The 18,584-nt window shown below is 38.7% G+C and overlaps 1 protein-coding gene across 2 annotated transcripts in view; it reads left to right on the top strand.

Annotated features, from left to right (window-relative positions):
• The first annotated feature begins 501 nt into the window (after nucleotides 1-501).
• Nucleotides 502-18,584, top strand: part of LOC139145074 (rab5 GDP/GTP exchange factor-like) — a 34,294-nt gene continuing 16,211 nt past the window's right edge. The window contains exons 1-3 of one of the 2 annotated variants that reach the window (XM_070716017.1): nucleotides 502-637; nucleotides 14,524-14,727; nucleotides 18,010-18,161. In XM_070716017.1, coding sequence (XP_070572118.1) covers nucleotides 14,552-14,727; nucleotides 18,010-18,161 — 328 coding nt within the window. In that variant the 5' untranslated portion in view covers nucleotides 502-637; nucleotides 14,524-14,551. Of the gene's footprint in view, nucleotides 638-6,119; nucleotides 6,209-14,523; nucleotides 14,728-18,009; nucleotides 18,162-18,584 lie in introns of those variants that run through there. The other variant, XM_070716018.1, reaches the window with a different exon arrangement.

Genomic DNA, 18,584 nt, shown 5'->3' with positions numbered 1-18,584 from the left:
GTTTGTTTTTTTTTGCTGGCTGGCTGGTAGGTTTTTCAAAAATCCAAGGACGGCAAACAAAGAATTTTATTAACACGGCCTAACATGAAAAACAATGAAAAGGGCATTTGTATGGAAAGACAGTGTTATGATGAGGTATCTGCCGTGTATGTGCAAACAATGATCATTCTAAGGCGGTTGGTTTTCCGACTTATATATAAAGGGCCACGAAAATAGAGATTGAAAGGAGTCAAATCACTACTTGCTTGCCCCCCCCCCCCTCACTTCCAAGGAAATGATATTTAGGCCTAAGCCAATTTATCCGATCTCATAACAGAAGAGGTTTACCCTGTAGCTGCATGAAGTAATGATGTTGAAGTGATTGTAACTCAATTAGTTTACTTTATAGTTTTTTATTTTGTTATATTCGATTTGTATTGGGAAGGCGGAGGCATTGCATCGTACAGTGTACATTCGAACACTGTCCCACGTACGAGCAGCAGGACTACTTGAGAGCGGTGCATTGTGGGATCGAAACATCGGGTGACACACAGTCACATGATTACTCATAAACGGTAATAGTGGTGAGCTGTTACTCCCATCTGAGTTGAAAACATCGAATTCCACCGCTGTTATCTGATATTTTGGTAAAATTTAGGTGAGTATATCGATTTGATCTATATCTTTTCCCTTATTCTTCGCACGACAGCTTATTTTGTAAACGGCGGAACATATCTGTATGTTCATCGACGACAACTGGCCGCGTTCTTCCTGTTTAGCCGGTAACATGGGCCGTAGTGATTTCGTTCAAATCGTAATTTTAATTTCTGGTAGTCGTGGATCCCAAAAATGTAAATCTCACCAGGTTCCGGTGACCTGTTGTACTTGAGACATGTAATCATTAGAGCGATCCAGTGTCTCAGCGTACGGTGCACGTGACGTGCGACACTCGTCTCTTTCATTTTGTTCTCGCAGATCTTGTTTGGCTTCGCGTTGTCAGCGAACAAACGCTTGCATACAGCCGATCGATCAATGAATAATCGCCTCTCAAATGCCGTTCACCTTTAATCCAAACGCGTTATAGACATTTCCAGTTTTGTATCACGATACAAATCGCTATGCTACGGACAGAAACGTTCTCAAGGACGGAAACATCGATGCGAAAGCAGCGAATGGCAGGCAACATTGGAAAGAGTTGATTTAGAACGCCTGCAGTGCACTAGTGGCCTACTTCCGTGACATCATTCGCGTAGACATCTGTTACCTATCGTGTCGTCTTTGATGTTGTATTTTTGAGTGTTATAACTTTAGGAGGAGGTTTTCCAGCCCAATGCGATAATTTACATCACTGGCCAACCACAAGCTTGAATGTTGAAGACATGGGGGTCACGGGTGGTTTTGGTTTAACAGTTAACATCAGCTTCCCGTGATACAAGGGCGAGAAAAAGCAGCTACCGCCCACAACAGCAGCTGACAACGAATATGGCCGTCCTTAGATATTATAATACATGTATTCAGTATTACATGACTAGCACCACCAGTATTACTACTAAATGTACTTGATGTTCTCTTTACGATTACAATGCACTTAAAGCAGCAGCTAAATTCCTTCAAGTATATTCTTTGCGTACTGTACTGAGCAAAATTTTCAAGTGGGTCAATTACAAGACCTAGTCTCATAATAACGCCCCTTATTCTCTGTGAAATGGAAGATGTAAACTGATGTGGTACATGATTTCAACAAAAGTGTACCTCTTGGCAAATTAGTAAAATTGGTTGACAGTGAGATTGAGTAAATCAGGATATTCTGTATAGGATTGTATGAATGAAGGAAAGAATTTCTTTGAACGTTTACTCAAGGCTGACTCAGCCTTCTCAATCAACAGTCTTGACATCATGTGTCATCCGGGGTCATTTCATGAATTTCATTGATAATTACATGGGAGGTCATTGTCAAATGGAATTCACCTCTGTAACCTGTCCTGTGTGTGTGTTTTTTTTTATGCTGTGAGAAATGCCTGCTCTTATCGTAAAGACAAGAACAGGTTAGTTATTTTAGTCCATGGCTAAAAAAAGCTGTGCAAGGCCATCAGTAGCAAATTGAAAATCATTGGTGGCCTTTAATAATGATATTTATTTTCTGCCGTTATTGGGAGTAAAAACTATTATGTAGAAGATAAATATGGTAGGAGTTGACTCCTCAGAGTTTAAGTATATTGTAGTTCCTTTTTATCCCCACTTGAAGAATTCAGTCCGTAATGAATAGAAAGTCTGCCAGTTTCACTCATGAATCACATGTTCAGTGATGATGGTGCTTTTTTTCTGAACATCAAGCTTGATTTTAAAAAATGATCAAACAATTTATGTCAAGAGTTTTGTTTTTAGGTATACATACCGGGACATGTATCATTTCCATTGTTTGAAATCCATAAGCTGCTTTTTAACTGTAAAGTTGCTTCTAGTAGTAAGTTGTACCATGTTTCTTCGCTCTGTGAAGTGTGGCGGTTACAAATGACATTCAAAAGTTTTCCCTTCAGGCCTGTCCTATCTCAAGGTAATTTGCTCTCTTTTCTCCCAATGGTATCATTTGTGAAGTGCAAAATCAGTGGAATAGAAGTTCAATACACCAATTTTCTTGCAGTTTATAAAGCCAAACAGAATTTTCATTTTATTTTAATCTTGAGTTTACAGGTATTATCCAGCCAATGCCCAGCTGTAGTACAAACAGCATTTTTGCTAAGGTTGAGAAATATGGGTAAATAATTTTGGAACCCTGGTAAGATTGCTGTTGTTCCTCAATCTGATTGCATTGATGTATAGTATACGAAGGGGAACCCCGCTGACAGTTAACTGCTCACCGCCCACAGCAAAAACACTGACATTTGAAGTGGAATATCAAATTACACAGAATGTAATATTAAATTAGTTTTTGGGATTAACTTCAGATATTGGAACCAGAACATTTACCTACATTAACCTGTTCACCCCCAATTCCCTGTAAACAAGTCCACAATTACCATTGATAACAATACGTTTGGGCCAAACCATGGTGGTGAAAGGGTTAAAGGTCTACAAAAATGCAGGGAAGTGAAATATCCTGATTGGGATTAATTTTACACTTGTTTGTTATTTTACACACAAAGTGTTCGTGGTTGTTGAGGAATTGTTTCTGAAATTCAAAATGTACATCAGCTGGCAGCTTTAAAATGTAATTGTAATATAATCAAACCTTGATCTACATGTAGGTACTCTGGTAGAGCAAACAAGTTTTTCCTCATTCTTCCATATGGCCATTGAAATATTGGATATTTTTACCTCGAAAATTTGCTGCCAAAGTCACGCTTATTCAGCTCGATATAGGCTTTCTTGCAATGGTTGCCATAGTGTACTGTTTGTTACTAGTAATATACAACTTAACGTGCATGTGATAATTGAGTCATACTCTGTACTTAAGTTACATAAAGTATCATTTACATTGACTGTGCAGTGGATCTGTAGCGGAGGTCCGGTTCCTAACCTATGTACAGATATGAAACAAACTGCTAAGCATATTTACTCAATATAGCAGTGTTGTAATCCCTGTTGCCATAGCAAGTGTGTTGTGATATCCAGACTGGGGCTTCATTTCCCAACAAGAGAGAAAGCCGTATGCTATACCTCTGAAAATGTAACCAACAAAACTTTCAGAAACTATGATCAGTTCAGGCCACTTTATTGAATGATATTGATAGTTTTTCCTTCGCAACATTGCCGATCACTTAGCCTACAGATGTGTACTTTGCAGAAAATCCATTGTGTCCTAGCGTTTAAGTAGTAATCAATATATCAAATGCTTACTGATTGGATTGTGTATTGTGTCTGTAAAGTTGTCCCCTATCACCTTGGAAGGATTTTCAACGTACATGTACCTGCTTTTCCTATCAATGCACTGGATCTGGACTGCCGTCAAGTTGTACGGTATTCTGTAGATACATCAGATGCAGGACAGGTTGGATGTGTTGTATGACAGTTTCTGAGGACAAAACAGTTCATGCCTATTTGAACATCATAACAGATTCCAGAACAGAGGAAAAGAAATGTTCTACCATTCATTTTATATAATTATTTATTTATTTATAGTTGTTTATTTTATTTTATTATGTTACTATTCATTTTACAAGAGAGTTTCACTCTGTAAATATTCATGTAACAAGTGACATACAGTACTGTAAAAACACACATCGAAGATATAACAGAATATCTGAGTCATGATAGACAAGTGGACGGTGAAATTTATAGGCCGTTGCCCAAGCAAGCAAAGCAGTCAAATGTTTGAAGCAGACCAATTCTGAGAGTCCTATGTACACGAAGATAAGCTTTGTTTGTGAAGTTGATTTGAGAATAGTAGTGACATGGAACAGCTGATTTTGAAAACGATACACTCTGAAAAAATTCCAGCCATCAAGTAAATGGTTTGCAAATACGTCAAAAGAACATGTATGTTCAAAAGCTGTATGGTCTGATACAAAACACGTTTACCAAGTAAATTTAATACCAAGAATCCTGTTTGGGAGAGGCATTGATACTCTGTGTGTAAAACTGATATGCCAAGTAATATTTGAATACCTGATTTGGGAAGTAAATTTTGTAAATACAGAAAAGTCTTTATTAGTAAGTGACATTTTTTCCATCACATCATAACATTGCACTGATAAGGGCAGCATATTGATATGTTTGCATACCTAGTGCTTGTAAAAATATTCATATGCAAATGAAGATCAAACCCATATTGATTTCAGGTACAAATTCTGACCTCAGTGACAAGTGCCGTTTCTTAAATATTATTTTGAGGTAGAACGCGCCTCAGGGACAGATGTTTGGACTCTCAAACTTTTACAATTTTTTAGCTCACATTTGGTTTACCAATGTGAGGTTATGAGCTGAATCAGTTCATTTGTATCTGATTTGCATGTCTGTATATTTGTGGGTATGTTTGGATGTATGTCCGTCACACACAAAGGCTCCCATACCGCCAAAGCTACCATCTCATTATTTGGTGTACAGGTAGATGCAGGGGTTGAGATGTGAATTTGTTCTCATGAACACATCAGTGTCAAAAATGTGCAAATGAGGTAAGAAAAAGTGAAATCCTGCAAATGTACAGGAGGCATGCCATTGAGAAACAGGCAAACTCCACTGATCTTGACTCATTTCCTGTCATTGTTTATGAACTGTTACATATTAACTGACCAGCTGCAACCATAGACAGTAGATGGGGAAGACCGTTTATACTAAACTAAGAGGGGCTTGTTTCTGATGTGCATGTTGCTAAAGTTGACCTCCAGTACCTAAAGTTAGACCTTAATTATTTTTGTCATTCTTGTTTTTCTGGTTTAAATATTTCTTGTTGTTTTACTGGTTGTACTGTGCAGAAATCATTGTCATAACATCAACGTAGAATTTTCCTCCACTGAACAGATAGAAACAACATTTATTGTTGATCATTGGTAACCCATACTGGTATATACCAATTCTGATCAAATTTGAGCGACACTGTATAATTGTAGTATCTTTTCTGATCTACCACTTGTTGGGGTTCATTTTAAAGCTCTTGCTGTAAGGAAACTTTTTACTGGCTTAGTTTTTCGAAATTCAAAAATTTTATTTTTCTCCTTAGAATTAACACAGGGATGGCGGTCATTTTGAATTTCAAATATTAGTAAATCTTGGGTAATTTGTTTCTCTAGTACCAAAATTTGCACAGTGACCCCCGATTTCTATTCTTGATTTTGAAATAGAATGCTTTAAAGATTCCTATAGGAAAGTTTGAGCAAAAGTTTAAGTCTTTCACTTTTGAGACGCATACTAGCTTTAAGGAAGAAATACTCATTTAATATGCAAAGTGTCGTTGTTTCAATATTCAAGTGAACTGAGAATATCTTATTATTATCAGTGGGATATTCATTGTCCTGAAATTGTACAGCACACTCCAAGCTGTGAAGGGAACAAGGTGAACAGGATGTGAAAGTGAAACTCGTTATCTACAGTATCTTTCAATCAAAGATGTGGCCAAGCATAGTAACATAATGAAAAAAAGTGGAAATCCCCATTAAGCATGCCAGCCTGGAGTTTCCCCTATTGAAGTAACACATCAGCAAAAGAGAGAGAATCACTCCAAAGTGAAAGACATGATGGCGCCCCATCTTATGTTGTAAGATTCAACGATGACCCAATGTTTCCATCAGAACATGTTAGTGTAGATTTCCCCAAACAACAACTTTGTTTACCGTGTTCAACCACCTTCACAAGTGGGAAAGCATTGTTGACATAGTGTATTTGGAATGTACTGTACATGTACATGTAGTGTAGTGCAGGGGATTTGCATCAGCTGGTCCTCTGGCTCTCTCTTAGGGGAACACCATTTGATTTCTGGGGGGGTATGGAGGATTTTGAGAAAAAAAAATTTGTCGCCAGGTGAGATAGAAGAAAAAAAAAATTGATCCTGTCATGGCCTGAGAAAAAAAAAATTGTCATAACAGACAGAAGTGAAAAAAAAAATTGTCATAATGCACCAGAAATTAGCAAAATTTGGAAACCCTATTCTCATGTATTCTTTGCCGGCGCGCCGCCATAGGCGGCGCAAATGTTTTTACCGCAAGCAATTCTTATGTTTTTTTTCCCAGCACTTATGATATGAGCATGCACTACATAGGTCTACTTTACACCTCAATACACTCAATGTTTTCCTTCCCTTTTCTGACCCAAGAAATCATATTTCAGGATTTCTGTTGCAATATCTCAATGGCATAGGCACTATCTAAAGGGGACTTTTTGACTTCTGTAAATTGTGAAAATTTTAAAACACAAGACAGGAGTCAATAAACTAGTGTTAAAATCAATATATTATTCTCTCAATATAAATATATTAGGAAGACGTACAAGTTGACAATGAAAAATTGAGGAACAACAAATATAATGAAATACAAGGGAGGGGGTCACTAAAAAAATTGAAAACTTCAGGGGGGCGTTACTCAAAATGTGGAGAGGAAGAAGGGGGCGGGGTTACTCAATTTTTTTTGGCGAAATAAATTGAAACACATCTCAGATTGCACCATTGCACACATCCATTTCTCAAAATTTTCAATGCGAGTCAGGGGGGCACCCCCTCTCTTGCTCTCCCCCTTGGCTCTTCTAACAGTTTTACTGGTAAAAGACAAATTTAAAATACCTATCGGATTGCACTACACTGCACCGTGGCGCACATCAATTTCACATCAACTGAACTGTTGTGAATTCATCCTTTATTATCACAGAAACATGTTTTCATTTACCTCAGTTCAATGACCATTTTGACAGTTAAACATACCATATTCATGCTTTTCATAGAAGCTGGCAGCTGGAGAAATGACACAAGAAGGTCACAGATTTTCCATTCCTGTATATTTATTTATCTTCTGTCTCTGGCAAACAACTATTTTTCACAAATTGAATTGCCATTGTTTGGTTGTTGAATATTGTGACACAAACACTGATCATGCATAAAATGTGAAAAAATATTGCAGTGTTCAATGTCATTTTCAAACAGTTTTACTGAGTGCAAAACAACCTGAAACTCCACTCAGATTGCACCATTAACCCTTTTCCTGCCAAGTCGGTGAAAATCCGCTTGAAATTCGGTGTAGCTAGAAGCTGAGCAGCCACGGCCGTTATCCTCCTAAGGCGGTGGAAATCGGGCTCCTTTTTGGTACCCCCTTTCCTGCCTAGTCGACGGAACTACGTGTAGCAAACCCTTGCTCACGCTAGGGGTCGTTCGAGGACAGGTTTTGGGCGAGGAACGGCGTTTGCTCTCGAAATGGGTTCACAGGGAGTCCAAGGACAGGGAAAGGTGCAGAAACCTGTCCGCCAGTCCCCCACACCCGAGGGGGGCTGGTTTTTTTTTACCGCTTTTTAGCGGACTTGGCAGGATAGCATGGTGACGTTTTCTGGCGGAGTTGGACGTACTTGGCTGCCTGGCACTATAGAGATTGCTGCCGAACTTGACCAACTCGGCAATGCTAATCTAGAAGGCTACCTCTTGCAAACGACTTGGCAGATATGCCGATGGTGCGAGACGAAAGTCACTTATTCAGTTGTGCGTGACTGAAAATGAGAACGTATTTTTGACGGGACGGCTTGACTTGTTCCTCCCATGGAACGGATATGAACGACTCGGAAATACCATTACAAACTGGTGTCCGACGTACTAAGCTGGGCTTCAGCTCTGCAAGTTCAAGCCAGGCAACGTCCTTCACTGCCTTGGCCGTGCCATTCAATGGACGTAGCTTTGGATTTTTTATTTATTCCACCGTCCGAAGTACTGGCTCTGGTTTGCAGGCAAACGTATCCTCTTGCCGATGCATTGGTAACTACGTACGCTGTTTGCGTACAGAGAATTCAAAAGGGCACATGAGGTCAATATGCTACATGTACGGGGATACCGTCTGCATTTAGCAGGGACTGCTTTTGTTATGCAAACCAGCTAGCAGTACAATATGGCTGCCAGCATGTGGACACGTCGATGGCTAGAAAATGGAAGCATATTGCGTTGCACCCGTGCATCGCAAAAGTGAACTGAAGACTTGGGGTAGTGACTGGTTATCACTGGTTAGCTGCAGCCCAAGCCATGTCGGTACAAACCCGTACCTGCTGAGGACCACTCGATTAAGTCAGTAATGAACGGTAACACTCGTAAGCCAACTCCCAACTGAGCTGGCAAAACTACGTAAAGCTGTGCTTCAATGGCTCAGCCATGTCGTTATACAACGGCAAAAACGTAGTTTTTGTGCTACACTGCCAAGTCGTTGGAGGTACGTATTCATTGACCCTACCCTGGGGAAACAGGACAGGTTTGACGGTGCTGCTGCACCCCTAGCACGACCCTCAGGGTCTCTGACTAACAGACGAGTGAGGTGATGTTTGTGCCTAGGGACGTACGTAATACTGAAGGAGTTTATTTCCGAAAAAATAAACATGAAACGGCAATAAAATGACGCACTCCCAGGGGCAAACAAAGCCGGTGACCTCAATTTTTTTCTGCAGCAACCCTTGAGCTCCTTCCCCTGTCTACGGGCATGTAGAAATTATCGAAGTCTAACACGTATAAGTACGGCTAAAACTACCCTGAAAATGGGCGATTTCTGCCAAAATGCCTGGCAGGATAACATGCAGGAGAGCCAATCTTTTGCAGGCACATATTATGGGGCGGTTTTCTACTGACTTGGGAGAATAACGGACAAGGGCGCTCGGCAGGAAAAGGGTTAAACACATCAATTTCCCAAAATTTCCAATACGAGAGGGGGAAACCCCCTCTTGTGCTCTCCCCCTTGGGGTGTTCTAACAGTCTCACATAGTAAAAAAATTAAAAAAACACCTCTCAGATTGCATCAGACTGCATCATTGCACACATCAATATCTGAAAAATTTCCATGCAAGATAGGGGAAAGCCCCTGTGACACTTTCCCCTAAGCCTCTCGCGTGTTCCCCCCCCCCCCCCCTGTACTTTCAAATTCTGCCCGGTCAGATATCCTAGTGAAAACCCTGTCATAATACCCATCCAAATTAAACAATATACTATATGGTTAGGTACTGCGTGAGCTTTTATATCTTTAGTTTATTGTGACTTGCAATTTCATATTGATGGGTTCACTTTTTTTGAACCATCATGAGATAACTGACGATAGTCTACCAGAGTACATCAGGATTTCAAAGGTCTTTACTGTTGCTGTATTTTGTAAATTTTACAAATACATGTATTTGTATTTAACTTTTCAAAGTGGGGGGTATCAGTCAAAATTTCAGAGTTAGAGAGGGGAGTTACTCAAATTCATCATGGTTGACGGGGGGGGGGGGGGGGGGGTGTCACTCGAAATTTCTGAGTTTCAGGCCGTAAATAATGACAACGCATCACAAACTTGATGACAAAGAAAAAAAAATTTGCATTGCTACTCCATTTGAAAAAAAAAATTGACGCAGCTCTGACAGTAGAAAAAAAAATTGCTGTCACTGTGACAGGAAAAAAAAAATTTGCTCCCATACCCATTTCCTCCATACCCCCCCAAAAATCAAATGGTTCTCCCCTTATGTGTATTTTGCCTGAATTTATTTACCACAGCTTGATGTAAAACGCATAATAAAGGCATGCACTCCTGTATAAATGATTGCATCATCAATAGTGGCAAGAATTTTTATTGTAATTGTTACAGTAAAAATGTCCATTGAAATGAAGATCTTGTCAGGAAATGGTAGGTGAACGTAAAGCAGTATTTGCTAAGCAACAGTGTAGTCCCCTGTTGTGTAAAATTGGATATCACACTGGCTCACTCCACTGCATTTTGTCATCACACATTTAGTAAAGATAAATAATTGTGATGTACAAGTATTGTCAATCAAACATTTTCATAAAATCATTAAGTATGAAGTATTGATATTATCAATTATATATATATATATGTGTGCATGACAAGTGTTTTGCTTGCATTCAGATCAGCGTAAATACTGTACACCTACATGTAGGAATCACTAGTATAATGCCCCAACTTCAAGGATGGTATATATACGTATATATCTCTGCATGATGTATGATTAAAGGCTGTAGACAATGGCAATGGCATGATGACGATAATAAAAAATATTAAAAACCAATGTGTCATTCCTTGCTGTTGTTTGTTGATGTTGTAGATAATTGTAAAAGAAAACTGTAATCGTGACAAAAAAACGACGTAGGTCGCCCAACGTCACTCCCGTCCTATTATACAAGCAAGGGTGGAATCGAGATGCCCCTAATCAAGGCACTGTAAAGCAGCCTTTACAGGGCCCCCAATTGGTCAATTTAAATGCCCAGTGACGACAGAGCCATCACCATCGACCGGGAAGTTCAAATGTGATCGATTTTGACCGGGTACGACTTGGAAATCGCCGTTTTTCCACTCGTTTGCAGGTCGGTAGTTCAAGTGAAGCCCAAATTAGGTCAGTGAGATAAATTTCAGTGCCTATGATAGCACATTTCAATCGATCGCTCGTGAATGGGGTGTTTTTTCTGGTCCTTGAAGGTGGCTTATACTAGTTATAGGCTGGGCGACCTACGTCGTTTTTTTGTCACGATAACAGTTTTCTTTTACAATTATCTACAACATCGACAAACAACATCAAGGAATGACACATTGTTTTTTAATATTTTTTATTATCGTCATCATCATCATCATCATCACCATCAACAACAACAATAACAACAACAACAACAACAAGATTACTCAATTCCCTGTGGTATTTGCTCACTCTGTGTGCGCTACTAGTGTTTGGTACTGAGTTGCGTGGATATCCCCTCATGGCCTCACCTGATATGGGCCTGTTGCATAATCTGCAGCTGATCATATGCCTCTGAGTCTGAAAACGGTCATTGTGTAAGCCTGTCGGCATTTTCCTAGCATTTTTTCTCATTTAATTTTGCAAAATATCGGCGAGTACCTCAATATTTCAAGATAACTCTTTCTTCCCAATCGTTTCCTGGAGTTTCAGAGTCATGTGAACGAAAATGAGTGAAAGTTTTAGACAGGAAAATCGGACGTCGGCCATGTTCGATGTTTACAGTACGATCAGAAGTTTATGTGGAGGAAATAACTAACAAACACTGTTCATGATGCCCGCCCTCTAGAGGCAGACCTTCCTATATGACGTACCACATTTGATGCTTGTGGAAAGCTTGACCACACAAAGGAGCATTTTAACTTTTAGAAAATGACAAATTGAATAAGAAGGTATTCTGAAAATGTCAAATACTGAGGAAAAATGCGCAAATATTCAAAATAAACAGGTTAACTGACTGGTCAGCCATAAAAAACAGTAAAAATGTTTATGATCAAAAGTTTTTGAGATGCGCACATTTTAACAAATACAGAAATTATTAACATCATAAATATAAGACCAAACTATTTTTTCAGGGATGGGACAGGTTGGAAATGAGGGATGAGATACAATGGCACTCGTATTGCTGCATGTGGATGCAGCCACACCATTTCATTTACAGCATACTTATTCACTGTGTTGTGTTCAAGTTCCATATTGTACTGACTGTCATACAAGGATAACATTAGCAAATCAAATCAAATTAGAAAAGGATCAATGCTGTTGTGTGGATTTTGCTGAACATGTCTGATTTTAATATTTCGCCCTATATATTTGGTATCCAGCAAAGGCATATTTTGATGTAAAGTCAAAATTAACACTACATCGCTGACAATATATGTTACCGTTTCTGCATGAACTTTTCTGTTTTAAATTATACTATAGTAGTACTTCGAACAGATTAACAATTACCGTGATGTCAACCCATAATTTTACATCACAAAGACTGTAATTCTGCCAATTTTTTTACTTTTCAGTCATTTTATAAATTTTGCACTGCACAAGATGATTGAACAAATTGCAATGTTTGAATTTGCAAACTCAAAGAATAAAAATCCTTTGGTCACAGATTAAATTATTTTTTGAAAAGAAATTTACTTTTAAACACTTTTAGCATATATTCTTTACACAGTCATGTATTTCAAGGAAAATATGCCTATTAAAAACAGTAATTTCTTCACTTTCAATTTTTTTTCAATACTATGACAATTTTCAGCCATGAGGTTTTACAAACACAAGACCAGATAAGCGTTTTTCATCATTTCCATAGGACTCTTTTGGAAAATCCATTAAAAACAGTTATAAGTGACTTAAAATGATCACTTGGTATACATTTAATTTACAGATGCCAGGTTGAGTATTTCACATGCACTCAGGTCAGTAGGGAAGTGCGTCATTACTATTTTGAACTGTTAATTCTTATTTCTGAATTATTTAACTTTTTTCCACATTGAACTATCTTTAGGCAGTTTATACTGTAGCTTAGAATTTTTTTGATTGATGTATTCAATCATCTTTTGGGTTCTTTGGGTCCATATCCCACCTCATGCCCCTACATCATCAACTATTTGCCAACAACTCCATTCCAACAACCAATTACCTGACCTGGCCACACATTAGAGAAGGTACAGCGTCATTGACGGTATTTTTCCTAACTGACAACTGAAAGAGAAATATGCTCTGTATTCTGAAGGGCAAGTACTGTAGCTGTAACTTTTTGTTGATTTTTCACTTCAGTTGTTTTAATGTCAACTACAGATTCTAGTTCTACTCCCTAAAGTATGTAGAGATACACAGTATTTTAAGATTTAGCTTGTCGACTCAGCCTGTGCATGTGTAGAATGTCTTGTTATTGTTGACAAGTGAATTCTGGTCTTTGCTAGAATTCAAGTATTATGTATAAACAACAACAGTGCGTTTTACAGATATAGACATTGTGTTGACAAACAAATTAGTTGTTGTTTATAAGAACCTGCAATTTACAGGCAAAAAAAATAGTGAAAAAATCCATCAGAAGTTACAGCAACTGGCTCTCTAAATTCTGCTGAAGTTTTCTCAGTTTCACTGCTTGAACACCCCTTGTGAGCTGGACAAGCCGGTACTTTTTAGGTGACATAATTGTCAGTATACAGCCCGTCTGACCAGTCTTTTGTACCTTGCTTTATATGCTCTCAACTACATGAATATACTGTCTGCTTTTGTCAATCAATGGTGAGTTCTGATGAAAGGGTTACAGTTATCATGCAATAATGTTATGTTTCACAGATGATGCAGAATTTGCCAAAATACCTGTGATAAGACACAGATGAGATGATTAGCCCTGTGCTGTAAGGTGCTGATGTACATTGACATTCTGTTCAATGTTATTGTTATAACTGTGTAGACATTAGACATTGTATAGTTCCAAATAATGTGTATTATTGCACCCCACCTATAGCAGTTGTCTCATGATTGACTAAAACTCGGCCATATGACATTCCAAAAATGTTATTTAACATGTTTCACTTTGCTATTGCCGTCAACTCTCCCGCGCTACATGTAGCTATTCGAAACTCGCACATGCCCCGTAGTGTACATTCACCAGGAAGTCTTGCATGAGATACTTAAAACGCGTCATTCGAAAATTTGCACATCATTTCAACCTTTTGTTTGATGCGCACATTACAAATACTGAATTTTGTGATGATTTCAAATGTTTGGTATAATAGAATTGATTACACATGAAGATAGGGCAATATCACGATTTGTGGCCTGCAGCTCAGGTATCATCACCATCATGGTCAGGATCGCCATCCCTTGGGCAGGCCACAAATCGCGATATTGCCCTATGTGTTATTCTTTATCTGTACGTCAGGATTTATGCTGGTGGTCAGATTTACACGGTTTTACATGCCATAGCCATATATACCAGTGTTTTTGTTGAGGGTGAAAAGCAGGTCAATGGTACTGGGGTTCTTCTTCCTGGTATATCAATGCAATCAGATTAGCAGACAGCAGGAATCTTACCAGGGTTCCCAAAACCAAGCAATATTTATTCCCAGCCAACCTTAGCAAAAACACTGATTTCCATGCAAGTAGTTTACAGGCAATATTTGATCATTTCACATCTTTATTTATCTTCTGCAGAAATTATGATTTTCTATGACAACTCAAGATGACAACTAAGAAGAAGAAGGGTTTCCACGTCAACGAGTCTGAGCTGCTGTGTAAGAATGGCTGCGGTTTCTATGGTAACCAGGCCTGGCAGGGCTTTTGCTCCAAATGCTACAGGGATGTTTACCAGAAGGCAAAAGAAGCCCAGATAGAGAGTGACGCCCTCAAGGCAACAAGGTAATACTAGGCACACCAAACAAGAATTTCACTTCACCAAGGCCACCTCATCACTGTAATGATAACTCTAATCATGGCAAGCCAGTGGAAACTGCATTGATTTTCAGGGTGACCAGAAGCTGGCATTCAGGGGCCACTATCCGGCCAAGTCATTGGACTTCAGTAATGTCCAGAGCTACATGTATATAATCTCTAGCTACAGTGTTAGTCCAGGGAGACACACTATATGTGTAGGTGGATTTTTAGGGGACTTAAACTGCCAAGCTGGGCACAAGTACTGTATACATACATTACAGTCTTGCTCATGAGACCTGGCAAGTCAGTGAAAATAGGTTATGGCTCAGTACAGCTGCAGACTTACTTGCTAGGATGGTATGGGTTACAGGCCAGCCAGGAAAAGATTAATCCCTTTGCAATGGTTCAGACCAACCCCATTGATGGCAAAGTTTGATCCAAAAATGGAGGGATGAGAATTAAGCGTTTAAACGCATAATTTCACCCGTACCTTTCACAATTACAAGCTTACCCTAAAAGTTATAAAGTTTCCCAACACTGAGCCTATTGAGGTGAGCTTTTCAAATTTACTTTGTTCAAAGAGAACACTGTTTTATAGTCAGTGGCACATCCTTTTGGTGAGAGTGGTCACCAAAAATGGCTACCCATGGTGACTTAATGAATCATACGCAAAAACAGTCTCCAGTCTTGTTGACAAAATTTAGAAGTAAAAAATGTTTGTCTTGAGGTACATTTTCCTAACTTGACAACTCATACCTTAGATTATTACAAGGGCAATATATATAGCTGTACACATTTCACAATATTTCATCGCCTTGTTCTTTAAACAAGTTTATTTTCTTATTCCTCGCCCTTGAGTTTGTCAAATACATTTGGTACATGGTACTATCGACGCTATGCACCATTCTAAAATATCCAATATTTATATTGTTGACGACGCTATGCACCATTCTAAAATATCCAATATTTATATTGTTGACGAGTGAATTCTAATCCAGGCCAAAATTCAGTCATCAATATTAACATCAGACAGCAGACACATGCAGGCCTTGTGGATGAGTTTGATGGTAGATGATTTTACATTTGTCATCTCAGAAGTAGAGCAAGAAGGATATTTTACAACCAGAATGAAAACTACAAGCAAATACATAAAAATGATCTCATGAGCTGTTATTTTGAATGTAATATTGCACCTTGTTATCCAAGTAGTCCTCGTCTTTCTGGCAAAATTTATCGATCAGAATATTTTGTATCGAGACCAACGTAATCTTCATCTAGTATTCAATCTGTGAAACAGAACAATTCTTTTGCTGCTTAATAAAACACAGAGGAATAGCATTGGTTCAGAATTTATTGAATTGTAGAGATAATAAGTAATAAACATACTAATGGTGGGCCATACCAAAGCGAAATTCTCATTTATTGTAGTTTATATATAACATAGCATCATTGCAAGAAGGTTGTAACTGACATTTTTTACAAAAATCACTTTCCTTCTGAAAATGATCTGGATTTACTTGTTACATTTTCACAGTTTCATACAAAATAAAATCTTCGTGAAGAACCATTATTCGATATTCATTAGAACATGATTTGCATTCAGACTTTGGACCCCTGTATTAACTAATTTACTTTTTCCGGCAAACCTGTTAACATCTGAAATTTTCATTTACAAAACCTTACTGGACTGACATGATAATACATGTAAAATGCCCTCCTAAGATACGTTTTATTTAATACTAAGGGGAAATTAAATACATGCATGTGGCAAATTAAGTTTTCATAGATGTCTGGTCACTCTTTTGTTAGTTGAAATGCAAGGTCATACATGTACCGTACATTGCATCAAGATGTTCACAAATGTCGAAGAGTCAAGGGTACATTGCCTTTCTTTACAATAGTTAAGGGCATCATGACGTTCCCATCTTGGCTTCTCTACGTCAATAATTTGATGTCTTGATGGCTTCTTGACATCAAGAACTTAATGTGTTACCAAGAAACTCTGGCGCACGTGCCAGACTTTCATGCAAGCATTTAAGAAGGCACAACATGCAAATCGCCAAAATTAGTCAATTTGAATGTGAGTAGACCCACTTATTGCTGGAGAAATTTGTATCGTACCAGAATGTACATTTGTTTTCGGTATTGAATCTCTCCAGCCACACTGAAGACACACTGCCTGGTGTGGGAAAAAACCACTTATATTTACACTAGAACCAGCAGTTGCAAGAAACTGTCGGTAAATGAATAAATGTTCCTGAAGTATATCATTTCTGTTGTGTCTGATAAGCATTAACAAGGAAGTGATGGTACAGGATTCGTGCTGTCCCCACATTGAAGACAAAGAAGAGAAGCTTTAAATTTGTGGTCCAGCATACTAAGTCAAATACATGTACAACATCGATTAGGTGTATTCCAGACTCATCTTCTCAGTAGTGTTCGTGAATCCCCACATGCACTGTACAGTGAGGGCCATGTGTCTGGAAGCCAGATTTAGCAGTGAAACATACAATGTAGCTCACCCCACACCATTGCATAGTCTAACTCATGTGTCTCCTTGAAGACAACCGTGCACTTGGTCTTTCTAGAGAGTGGTACAGAGTTGGCTTGCTACTAAGGTGTAATTTGCCATGTGCTTATGTACAGACACAGAAATTGTCAACAGTTTTCAGGATATCTTTTACACAGAAAAATCTCTTGACAATGTTCAACTTACTCGCAAAACAAGGACTACGCCTCCTTGCCAAGCTGTTTGATGCAATTTGTGTGTGTCGGTAAGGGATTTCCTTCTTTGTCATTTGGAAGGATTTTACTGAGAATTGGAGACCTTTTTACCTTGAGAACTTGTGTCTGTCATCCAGTCATCGTGTTTAGTGTATTTGTAAATGTATGTGTGCCTATGTGTGTGATTTTTGCCTGTCCATATTTGTCACAGTTGTTGATATTTCTTTCTCTGTCCCGGAGTCACTTCAAATGCGCGTGTTAGGTGTACTATGGATGTACCAGAAGTGGTGTCCAAAGGACTCGGTACTCCCAAGATATCTTGTGACTGGAGTATGAGTAAAACCTGCATGTATCTGAACAAACGCATGAGGAAAGACATGTATTTCTATGTATGTTTATGAACATGGTTTTTGTGCGTATATTTGAACTCTATGTTCAATCTGTTATTTGGGCATTTACAAACCGAGTTGTGACTGCTGTAGATGTATGTGATCTCTTGACAATGTGCTTACATGTATGTACGTCACACTCTTTCCCGAATAGGCTCGCAGCAAGACAGCCAGCGCCAAGCAGCACCAATGGGGAGGCACCCCTGACATTTAACAAATTTGAAGAGAAGAGAAAACAACACCAGGCTCCCAAGACTAAGACTGTCAAGACCTTCTTCAAGAAAGGTGCTCAGGGGCCAAATAAAGGTAAGGTGATAGTGGTAGATCACCCTATTTTGATCATTTGTTCTCATGATTTATTCCAAAAGAATGTGAATTGTGTGCATCATCATTCTGACATTTTTGCTGTTACACGTGCATGTTTCTTCATCATCCAGGACAAGAAATGGCTCCTTCAAGCAATAATTGTGTGTAAAGTACTTACGTGTGTAACCTCTATACTGTATTTTGATAATGAAACCGCAGACTATTCGTAGGAGTGTGCCTTATTTTCCTTTAATTAATATGTAGCCTGAAAAACCCTTATATTCAGGGCTCACTTTGGTAAGATAATTGTTTGCCATTAAACTTAGTAAGTACTAAACTTTCACCCAGTTTGAGCATTGGTGTACCACGAGCACGTCCATAGCTTGAGCAACGTGCCATTTGTCCATTCAGCGAAATGGGAAA

Source organism: Ptychodera flava, chromosome 12, assembly GCF_041260155.1.
Source record: "Ptychodera flava strain L36383 chromosome 12, AS_Pfla_20210202, whole genome shotgun sequence".
NCBI classification, from domain to species: domain Eukaryota; kingdom Metazoa; phylum Hemichordata; class Enteropneusta; family Ptychoderidae; genus Ptychodera; species Ptychodera flava.
The sequence above is the reverse complement of the archived record's forward strand: the minus strand, read 5'-3'. Positions and strand labels throughout refer to the sequence as shown.